This window comes from Gavia stellata, chromosome 12 (genome assembly GCF_030936135.1).
Source record: "Gavia stellata isolate bGavSte3 chromosome 12, bGavSte3.hap2, whole genome shotgun sequence".
NCBI lineage: Eukaryota > Metazoa > Chordata > Aves > Gaviiformes > Gaviidae > Gavia > Gavia stellata.
Window position 1 is genome coordinate 10,787,754 of NC_082605.1, and position 12,210 is coordinate 10,799,963.

The 12,210-nt window shown below is 34.8% G+C and overlaps 1 protein-coding gene across 1 annotated transcript in view; it reads right to left on the reverse strand.

Annotated features, from left to right (window-relative positions):
* Nucleotides 1-12,210, reverse strand: part of ERC2 (ELKS/RAB6-interacting/CAST family member 2) — a 499,899-nt gene that overhangs the window by 378,248 nt on the left and 109,441 nt on the right. The window contains exons 5-6 of the mRNA XM_059823475.1: nt 11,250-11,405; nt 4,629-4,796 (exon numbers count right to left, since the gene is read on the reverse strand). Coding sequence (XP_059679458.1) covers nt 4,629-4,796; nt 11,250-11,405 — 324 coding nt within the window. The remainder of the gene's footprint in view (nt 1-4,628; nt 4,797-11,249; nt 11,406-12,210) is intronic.

The window sequence follows — 12,210 nt, forward strand, 5'->3', positions numbered from 1 at the left end:
AAATGACACTTGCTCATTTTCAGGTCTTTGGTAAGAAGGATCCTGGTTTTAGGGCATAGAAAGCCCCTCTATCCTATCACAGCTCTCTTGTTGCAGGGATTGTATTTCCTGTAGGAAATGTATGCGCTTCATTAGAGGAGCTTTTGATTTGTTGTTGTTTTGTTATTTAATTTAATACAGCTTAATATATATATACCAGAAACAAAACATCAATGCACTCTGCTGATACTTGGAATTAGCCCCCATTTAGTCTCTCACACATAACCAATTGTAACATTTTCAGCAAAGATTCATATGACATATAAACATTCCCTCTAGTCCCCCAGAGTTCTCCAAACTAAAGATTAAGTGGAAATGTAAAAGGTCCTTTTGAAAGACAGGATATTTCTGAGTACTGCAGACAGACGTTGTTGATTTACATGAAGTTGATATTTGCAAAGTGATTACCAAAAAGGCCCTCCATAAAACTAAGAGTACGTATAAAGGGAGTTCAGGAAAATTTTACTCTAAGGCATCATTTTGAACTTTTCTGCCTTGCTGCATCACATTTATTTTGTACAGGATGTAACAGGAGAATGCAGCCTGAAGGCATGAATTTGTTAATTAAAATGTACAACGAAGCATACAACAAACAAACAAAATAATTACTTCATTCTTATTGCCACATATTGGTCCATTGGTCAGTCAAAATATATGAAGGGCAAATAAGCAAGCAAAAGAAATATGAGAAAAAAGGAGGCATTTCCATCCTGAATAAGAAAAAGGGCAAGCAGCACAAACAGCCTGTTTTCATCTCATACTAACACTAGGAACAAGATCAACTCTAAAACCCCTCAAACTTACAGCATCCAGTGAGAGGTCTACATCCCTACTAATTAATTTTTATTGAGGTGTCTTCTTGTTGCTTATGTCAAGGATGTGTTCTTTCTGGTTTTGTCTAAATATTGGTAAGAAACAAGGACTTTGCCTTACAAAAATGCAGCCGCTGTCCAGCTTTTGTGTTCCTCGGAGCTCCAGCATTTATCCAGAATGCCCACAGTTTAACAGACTCTCTCTCCAATAAACTGCATACCCAATCTGGAAGTTGTAACTATAATTTGTGGAGAAGAGACATTCTGGCAATCATTTTTAACCAGAAAAATTCCCTAGCATACAGCAGGGTGGTAAGGAACATGCTGAAACCCTGAGGGTCTTAAAAATATGTAACAATAGAACATCATTAGAACATGCAAGTCGGCGTTGAAGAATCTTATTTTCTAATCTGTGAAATTGCTTGGACACAGAGGTCTGTCACTTGTTTTCATGATTGTTAGAGAAAGCAAGTAACATTCTCACATAGTTACACAGCAATTTATGACAAATCCTGTGTTCGGTTATATATAAGTGTATTTCCTATGGCTAGCTGAAAGCTGCTCTAAGACTCTATTACAGGAAACTAGACTGGATAGCTCAGTAGTTTTAAGGAGCTCTTGATTCAAAGTCTATTCAAAAGAGGTGAAAAGTATGTTCAGACTAACCACATATCTTTTGCAAGCCTCAATATTATTTAACTCCAGAAAGCACTCTTCATTTCTCACCCCTGAATATCTAATCTTCTGGATGCAAGGCTGTACAGCCTGTGACATGCCTACAACAACCTTGGGACTTTAAAATAACAAACAAAATTACTGTTCTTTCCTGGTAAGTCCTGGCTTGAGAAACTAGTGGGTACAGAGTGTGTTTTATTTCTACCTACTTAACATAAAAGTAAAGAACTTTTGCAGCAGATTTGAGATGCACTACATCTCTACCATAAAGTACAGCAAAGTAATAAAACATTCAGTGCATCTTAAATGGATAAAAAATGAGATGTAATTAATATTGCCCAAAGTAGGCACATTATTAAAGTATTTTGAGATCAGATAAATTGCTGACATAATTTGAAGTTTAACACAGGTTATTTAAAGTCTATGCCTCATAGGTAAATGGTGCATATAAGAGCACACCCTATAATGCTATCTTTTCAGAAGTAAATAGAAAAAATTTTGAGGCAAGTGAAGTTATTTCCCATTTTAAATCTGCTATTAGATCAAAATTATTTGGTAAAGCATTTCAAATAGTGGCTGCATCAATAAATGTGTATAACTGGAATTGGAACTTGTTTTCTTTGTGTTGCTTCTAATGCATCTCAAGATGTATCATATCCCAGAATGAAGTCTGGTATTAACCCAATACTCAGAGGCTTTCATTTTCACATCATCTCCCAGAAAAAGAAAAAAGTTACATTAATGTGACCCTTCTGCCAAAAGCCTCCTGTACGTGAACAGACAATTACAGCAAATTTTAACTAAAATTACTTCCCATAAGAGGTGGACATAATTCACCAACTTTCCCCAATTCCCTTTACAAAGATATCTTAAAAAGAGAAAAGAAACTCAGAAAAACTGATAAAATAATTACCTATACCCTACTCAAAGCAGAAAATGGAAATCACCTAGATTTTTATGGGGAATATAAAATTGTTTGCAGTGTTTCATCAATTTATGAGGGAATGTAATTACTGAAGGCTGACAACAATGCATATGAAATAAAAGCCACAATTTCCAAAGATTCAGTCACAAACAAATTCAGGCTCAATTGATTTAGCAAGTCCATGCAGACACAGCTTAACTGTCTAGAACCAAGATATGCTGTGAGGACATTTATCAGTTATTTTCCTTCATTTTTAAGTCTCATATCTGCAACGACCCACCTAGCTTACAGTCTTGTTTCATTCAGAAACAAACCAAGGCTTGTCATCAGAATGCTTTGGATTATACAGAAGTAAAGGTTAATTAAAATAAATAATCAAAACTGGGAACTGGTAACTTGCACTGAATAGAAATTACACTGAACATATCTTACACTAATCCTATACCTAAACAATTATTTTTTTTCACTGAAAGCTAGAATAATCTCATATTATTTGTAAGAAATATCACAATCACTTACATCACAAATAACACGGTATTAGGCCAAAAGGGATTCATTATCTGCTATTATAAAGCATTCCTTTTATCAAGCTACCTCTCTGATCATTTTAACATTAATTTTTCATTTCGTTTCCCTGAGAGACTAACAATAAGCAGGCACCGTACAACCGATTGTCATCTGCACACCAACAGGCATTTACAGCTAATTTTAACTTAAGTTGCTTCATGTAAAAGGTTCAAGCTCAACTGCCTTATGTAGAAACTGGGAAGAAGAGGAATTGAACACCTGTCAGAAACCAACTGGTTCTCCACCAGGACTGCACAATCCCAGCAGCCCTTCATCAAGAGCACTATAGATTCCGTTCTTTTTACCACTGCCCATCTGCCAGCCATAAGACTGTAATGCCTTGAATACACACCGGTCTGATAAAGAATTAGGAAATCAAATTAGTGGAGATCCAACGGAATTCATCACTATCCTCACCAGCATGACAGGTAACACAAACCTTGCAAAACAGATTTGCACAGCCAAAGATTTAAAATATGTAATCTTTACTACTCAAAAGCTAGATTAAGATCTGCCAAAATTGCTGGAGTTTTAACCCTTGTTCTATTATGATTGTTTTGTATTATATACATATGCTGGCTGGCCCATTAAACACAAGCTGGAAATTCCAAGATTTCATCTGTATCTTCTTAATGTACAGAGGATAAGACATACAGCACAGAGGGATAATCAGAATCTTAGAAATATTTATTTCCTGCTTCCATGGGAATGATGAGTTTAAGCTGTTTTTTCTCCTAGAGCTTTGTTAGCCAGAAATTTGAAACATTCTGTAAGATTTCTCTATACCTTATATAATACACTTCTCTGAATAGAAACTATTTGCACTGTATGACTGAATTTCACAGGTGTTTCTGTTTCTTGAAAGGGGTACACACATTAAAAATAAAATTAAGGAGTTACAATAGGAATCAATCTAATCAGTATTGTGTGCTCCAAGTCTATGAAGTTTTTTAAAACCCCAGGAAATGAACTAATGGACAACATTTTTAGCACTGGATTTACACAGTCCATCAAATGTGACAACCATCTCAACCTTGTATTCCATTACCCATATTTTTATGATCTGACTTTGTAGATACACACATAACTAACGCACTGGCCTGTTTTAAAGATTGGAATTATTCATATTTTAAAATAAATGTTGATTGCACTCAAAAAATAAACACAGATTAATCTCATGCACCCTTCAACAGATCCCTTCAAAATACATCAGTAGCTTCACTCTTCAGAATAGACATACACAGTAGAAAAGAAGCATCAAGCCATAGCAACCAAAAGGAAAAGTCAGTCAACTAATAGATGGAGAAACAAGGAATAAAATCACAACAATCAAGTCATTAAGGCCCAGTTCCCCCCATTGAAGCCAATGAGAATTAGGCACATTTTCTTAAAATGCAATCATAGTTCCTTCTAAAAAAATTCTAGAATGAGAGCTGGTGTACTACCAAAAAATACACATCAAATATATTGGCGTTTAAGGGGTTTTAAATTATTTCACTCTTCTTTAACAAATTGCCTTTTACACAGACTTGCAACAAATACATCATCACCGTGACACATGCTATTAACTAAATATTTCTATTGCATTTTATGATTAGAAGATACAATACCTCCGTCTGAAGTATGGCAGCTCTCTGTTCTTTGGCAGTAAGTGACTCTTTAAGCACTTCAATATGTTGCTTGCAATCTGAATTCTGATTGCTAAGGGTTTCAAGCTTAGTTTGTAAGGCAAGAAGTTCTGATTCTTTCTTTGAGAGTTCTTGTTTCAGTTGGTCAATCTGTAATGGGGGGAAAAAGGTCAGATGATTAATTTCATTTCCAATTCATAGTTGCACTTGAAATCTGAAAGCTGTGAATGACCCATGATATAATACAACTCAGACACCTGTAAATTCTGGAAGAGAATTAAGATTCAAACTCACAACTTCAATTGAGTTTCTTGTAATTTAACATACTGTTTTAAGAATGATTGTCCTGCTGTTGCAGAAGTTAAAAGGAAACTCTTAAAGATTATACATGATGATTTGGCCTATAAATTCACCATGGACCTCACTTAAGTTCAAAGGAATTTATCCTGCGTGAGGCAAGTCTGGCAGGACAGGAAAAATGCATAGGAAAAAAAGTGTTCATAAAAGTATAAATTCAATCCAATAGCCTATTCCTTCCAACAGCATGATTCTTGTGACTTTATCATTGGCCAGAGTGAATCAAGGTTTTTTAGGAGCCTGATAAGGAAAAGCAGGCATCTTAGTAAGGAGAGGAAAACAGAGAAGTGGAATTTTAACCTTACTCTTCTTGCAAATGTGTTGCTGCCCACCATCCCCACCTCTTTTTTTCCTCTCTGGCAGTTCATATGGAATTCTCAGGTACTAGGAAAGCCAAGCCAAAGTGATTAACTTAAGAGAAGTCTGGGGAAAACGTTATAAAAAATTCCACATAGTGAAACGTCTGTGAGATTGTAAAAGTGTATCCTAGGGGAAACAGCAGAAACTCAGTCACTAAGAAGGAGCTTCTGAATTTAAGTGAATTTAAGGTTCATCAGTAAATGTCATGGAATTGTGATTATTCTTCCCTTTCCGCAATGATAAATGGGAGGAGTAGCCACAGAACGCAGAAGTGTGGTGGATTTAGAATATATGAATCTGAACAAAGCACTGGACAATACACAGAATGATGCTAAAGGATGGTGAATTAGGTGACATAGAACTATTCGTCTTATAGTCCTGTGAAATAACGCTGGTCACCAGATGAGTTCAGATATATCATCTCATGAGGATTATTTGAAATAAAATGCCTCAGCGCATCTGCATAACTCAGAGAAACCACACTTCCTTCACATTTGGAAAGTTTTCCTGATGACTGTAAGGCCTAGACATTTTTCTTTAAAATCCAAGTTTCAAATCTGCAACAACCAGAAAAGTGCTAGAAGAGCTCTTTCCATTCTATCCCATCAGTTGCACCCCAACAGACATTTGGGATGCAAGAAATCTAGAAGGGCTAGATGGAAGGTGATTCAAAGATCCCTAGGAAAAAAAGAATATGTATCCGCAGGCTGATCCTACTCAACCACATCCTGAAGATCCACATACTAAAATATTTCACAGATTCAATATTGTATGGCACAGTCACTGGAAACGTTTACTGCTGATCAAAATATTTCTATTTTGTTTTACATTGCAAGTAGATCCTTAAAAATTAAGTTAAAAAAAATGTTTCTTCCAACTATATGCATATCTTAATATATGTATTCCTTATTTCTCTTTATAAATCTCAATATATTTGTCTAGCTGGTTAAGGTACTTGGCTAGCCACCCCTGAGCTACTGTATAAAATCAAGAATCTATACTGGCACCAAAAGCAATCACCTTCAGAGTCTGAAAATATCAAAATAAGAAAATGAACGTACAAAAAACAGATGTCAAGAAAATGTAAAGAGTGCAGTTAAGAAACTGCTAGAGAAAACTTTCTCTTGAAAGCAAACCACCTTCCTCAATCCCTTGCCAGAACTTGTAAGCAAGTATGGCAATCGAGACAAAAATGTATACAAAATGAAGACTGGGAAAATCTGTCTACAAGATATAAAGACAAAACCTAGATCTGCAGCCAATCTAAATTACATCACACACTTTATATGAGACCCATGTGAACATCACAGATGCTTAATCTCTCCTAGAAACTCCTCCCGCTTTTTTCCATGACATAACCCACACCCTGAGAAATAATCAAACAAAAAAAAAAAGCAGCTTCATTTTCATCGTAGGTATGTCCTTTGTGTTTCAGAAACAGAATCTGTTTAGTATAAAGTTCTGGCTACAAGACGTACAAATTGCCAGGAGTTTAAAAATGTGTTAGAGCTCTCAAATAAAAATAAAACCAAACCCCACACCAAAAACTGTGTTGAATAATTATGCTTTTGGCTGGTGTCTTATTAAAATAAAGTATAATGGTGAAAATGTACTAAAACTTCAATTTAAAAATATTTAGTATCAAAAATACCAAAGGCATAACAAGAAACAACATAACTTTTTAAAAGAAATTTTTAGACCTAGTTATATTTGCTTTTTTAAAGTTCTGCATTATCTACTAGCATTTAAAAAAAATTAAATAGGTCATGAAATAAATTTCTGTCTCCAGCAGATGTCCAAACATTTTCACTTTGCTGTATCTTAAGTGGTGTGGAAGACCAACAGTCACGATTCAATGAGATCTCCTGATCTCAGTACAAAAAAAAAAGACAAAGGCAAAAACGTTTTTGTACTTTATAAAGACTACAATGAAGACAACCTACAAGTCTGGGTATAAGTGCTGTAGCATCTGAAGAACTCCAGGTTTGTCCCCTGATCCTGACTTTCCCACTATCTCACATATTTCATATGCGTAACTTGCCTGTCACCGTTTTTTCAACATTGCCGAATACGATCTTCTTCACCTCCTTTCCTGAAACCCTAGTTCCTTTGTCTTCCTCCTCAATTTATGATTCTGTCACCCCCCATAATTTCAGTTCCTTAGATACTACCATTTCCAGCAAACCATTATCCTTTTTCTTACATTATTATTTTTACACACCAGAATATTACATTACATTACAGAGTAACTGGGAAACAAAGAAAACAAAACAAACAAAAAATCAGAGCTTTTCCCCTGAACTTTGCATATTAAAATTAATGGGCTAAATCTTTAGGTAAATAATTCCATTAAATGAAACGATGCTGATGTACGCACCGTAAGAATCCGATCTTATGTGACAAATCACAACTGCTTTTTAAAGTGAAGGATTTAAGTAAATGAAAAACAGTAGCAATGGAAATGAAGTAGCTGCATAAAGTAGACTCTACAAGTCTATTTGTAGATTCTACAGGTTATATTGGTCAAGGTCTATTTTTAAAGTGATTATCATGTTTCCAGACCTATCCACAAAAAATGCTGTAGTTCTTTTCCTGTGTATTTCTTCTACAGGATCATCTAGAACTTGCATGCTTCCTTCATACAGTGTAAAAATTTCTTATACACAGACATTAATTACAGAGAGCCTTGTTACAGTCTAATCAATTCTTAAAACTCATCTTAACAGTAATTTGCTGAAGTTGTACTGAACTATCACTAGATTTTCATACCCATTCCTGTCGACAGCATTAGGGTTCTAATACTCAAACAACTATTTAAATTCCAGAGTGCAAACTTGCACCTGAAAAAAAATGCATCAGTGTTCCTTTAAATATCTGGCTGCTAGCCAAAGGACAAACCCTAGTGAGAGAAGGCAGTCTTGCAAAACAAATTATTTTCAAAAATGCATATCATCCTATATGTTTTCTTTATATCCTTAATGAAGATATTCGAAGCTTCATATCCCTTAGTCATGAAAACTTTAAGACTTCTTTTGACAATTTCTGTATCATGTGAGTGACGGCAATTTTTGTCCCTTCAAAAACAGAGCAAGGAGAGTCCTCATCAAGTGGGCAAGGAAAAAAAAAAATCTAAGCAAGTTTTCTTTCTCATTACTACAACTTCTATTTAACTGCAAGTCAAAATTAAAGCCTATATATTTGGAAGGAGTGAATATTACTAAGAATTAGTTAAGAAAAGCAACACTTCCCAACATTCTCTGCCACTCACGTACAATAAATAATATTCAGTATTGGCCTCCATTTAACACCTTCCCATTTATTTAAATCAAGAACAGATATAAAGCAAGTTAATTTTCAAGAATAAATGTATGTATTAAGAGCTCTATAGCACCTAAGATTGTTAACTGTGAGAATAGTTTTGTTCTGCTCTTTGCCATCAGTCAAGGCTTCTGTTTATCAGAATTTATCAACAATCTCAGGTTCAACAGATCAGGTATAATAAGATCTGTTTGCTGACAGCTACATAAATACTTTTCCACCTTGAAAGGTTCTCAGATGAATGATAAAAATAATATCTTCTGCTGCAAATCTCAATTTTAAGTGGAAGAAAAGGACTGGTGAAAGAAAATAGACAAAGTTTCATCAGAATGTAGCATTTATCAAAGATCAGAAAATTGTGACAAAACAAGGCATGTTTAATAGTCTCATTTGTCTGCATTCTGTGCCACAGAAATATACTAAAGCTTTTCCTCTCTAAAACATCAGAAGATTGTTAACAAAATACTAGGCTTTGTACATTATTTTAATATCAACAGATTTTCTGAGATGCATTAGGAGTTTTGCTGTAAATTATTAAAACTGAATTTCTTTGACATTAACAATGTTTAAATAGCCAAAATAATTTTCCTGATGATAATGCTACTTAGCAACTTCAGCTACTTTACAGTAGCTTAAGAGCTACTTTTTTCAACAGAATAAATGTATTTTTTTAAAAAAAATTTTTTAAATAAATCTGCATTAATTCCATATGGGCACTACACTTCCATCTCTTCTGTACCATAAACCCCCAGCAGAAGATTAAAATATGCCCAATGTCCCAAGACACCAGCATTTCCTGTGATGTAGTTTACAAGACACTACAGTTTCCAAACTGGGAGATAGTAACAGCTCTTCTGAGATGGAAAAATTTTAGCATCCAATACTACACAGTGGTGAATTTTCTTAATTCTATACTTACTGTGGAATTCAGACAAAGTAAAGCATCTTGTCAAGAAGACAATGAAGGTCTAATTTACACAGGAAAACCGAAAATTAGAGAACACAGATTCTCCAGAAGGTGCTGACACCGTTTCATTCTCTCACCACAGACAAGCTGCATACTTTTTCTGAATCTTAGCTTGCCCAACTCTGAAAGAGTGGTAATGGTAGTTATCTACCTGATATTGCAAACTTTGTACTTAAACATTTAGCAACATTGCTAAATATTTTTAGCATCAACAGACAATGGTAGGCAGAGAACTACGCTTTAAGACAATTAACTCCTACTTTTTTTGCTTACATGGCCTCTAAAGAGGTAATAGTACCAGCTCTTCCTCAAGCAGTTTTTTCAGAGCTGCAAATACACATTTCAGAAAAAGTGAATCAATCTATCTCAGTTCCCTAGAATTTCATGCATAAAATTTCCACATACACAAAAACCCCTAAATATTAAACAGAATAAGAACCCAAACAAATAACTAGGATAAAAAGACTTTTAAAATAAAGTAAGATTTCATAATAATCACGACTACTAAAGTTGTTTGCCTAAATTTTATTCTGGCATTATGGTCAAATTTTTAACATCACTGCAAGAGGTGAGATGGCTGCCTTTCCCTTTCAGTGTTTCCACTTCAGGCTGCTGTGACTTGCTTACCCCATCTTAGTTTAGCTTATAAATAATAAAAACCTATATTTATTTATACAAGAATGGGAGCATCAGCTTTAGTGTCCATAATGTCAAACTTTTTTTTTCTTTTTATCAAGTACTATAATACAGTATTTTATCACTTCATAAACAAAACATATTCAAGGTAGAGAGCTGGGAATAAACCAGCACAAATTGTAACATTATATATATTTATTACAATTTTTAAGGCAATTATAAAAACACTAGAAAAGAAATACTGGAACTCACCAGAAAGACTTAGCTTTACCTAGACAGCAGCTGAGCACATCAAAATGAAGGGAGGTAAAAAGACCAGCTGGGACAACAATTTAGACATCAAGCTTTACTTCTGATATATTTTAAAATAATGAACAAGCAATACTGTTTTGTCAGCTTGATACCAGGAAATGTGTTACATCACTACACATTTACTATCTGCTTCTGGTCAACTCATAGTTATCTATATACAATAATTTGAAGTGAAAGGTACTCTGCAGGAACAAAGTCATCAAATTGCAAGTCTTTAAAATACTAGAAGATTACAATTTGGCATCATCTATGGAATAGCAGTCCCTACTGTAAAACTACAGTCAAAACCAGAAAAAAAATGCACTATTAAAGTTGTGCCAAAATTGTGCAAGTCCAAATTATGAACTAATTTAAAAAGCCAACATTAAAACACCATACACAAGAAAATGAAAAAGGAACATGGTATAGACTCAGGATTGTAGTAGCCTCTGCAGAAGTGGTGAAATAGCCTCTTTCTTACCTCTTCCTAAGTCAAAACAAACAAATTTCTATTTATCCAAAATGCTTCACTCCTCCATAGCTACTGAGCATTGCACAGTAGAGATCTACCAAAAGAAGACATGCAGAGAGCTGCTTGTGTTGAAAAGGGTCAAGTTAAAACTTTTGTTTCCATTATTTAAACAGCATTAAGCTATTTTATTAATAGACCTTACCTTATTTTTCATAAACTTTGAGTGACTCTTGTAAACTTCTATTTGTTTGATTTCTTCTTCTCGGTCCTCTGTATTCAGAACTCCGTTTGTCTTTAACATCTGTATTTCATCTTCAAGATCTCTTATATTGCGTTCAAGTGAAGCTATTTTTGTATCCTAAGTTATGAAAAAAGAGAGTATTGAAAATGATATGAAACTTGTATATTAAAGCCTAACAAAAGTATATCTGTACTTGCATGAACATCAAATAATAAGATAGCAAAAATAGACGGCACAAATACAGTTTGCATATCCTGTCATAAACCAAGAGTAATTCTATTGATTTTGGCTTAAAAAATGCAGAATTTAGACCTCTTCCACCCCCATAGACAAATATGCAATGCTATGTTCTGTTGTGTAGTTTGTAGAGAATACATTCTGGCCAAAATTCCATCTTCATTCCTACACAGTTAGGGATGAAGGGAGACTGGAAGATGCCCTATTTCCAACGTGTACATGATAACATACCTTGTTTGCTTTGCTAAGCATCTAGGCCTGGCTGTTCTTCCAAGCTCTTAAACACCAAGTTTAGCCTAGGGAGGCCAGTCCATCATCGCTGCAGGATGACAGGCCACTTCATTATGTGACTCAGCCTGAGGCTGAGTTTCCCTATTTCCATAGAGTTCTGCCTGCTGTCAGGAGGAAGAAAGGTTGTGGTTGTCTCTTCACATACTTTTCCTCCACTAATTCAGCCACATCACTAAGAGGGGATTTAGCACTTTTTATTATGATTCCCAAAACGAACAAAACCACAAAACCACAACCACTAAAAAATTTCTACAACACAGACAATGGCTGCCACGTGTGCCAGCACAGCACTGAACATCCAGTGATGTTTTTTGTTGTTGCCAGTCATTTGGAAATTGACTAAATCTCTTCAGCGAGAGTCAAAAAGATTAAAAAAGTGATTACACAAACTTCT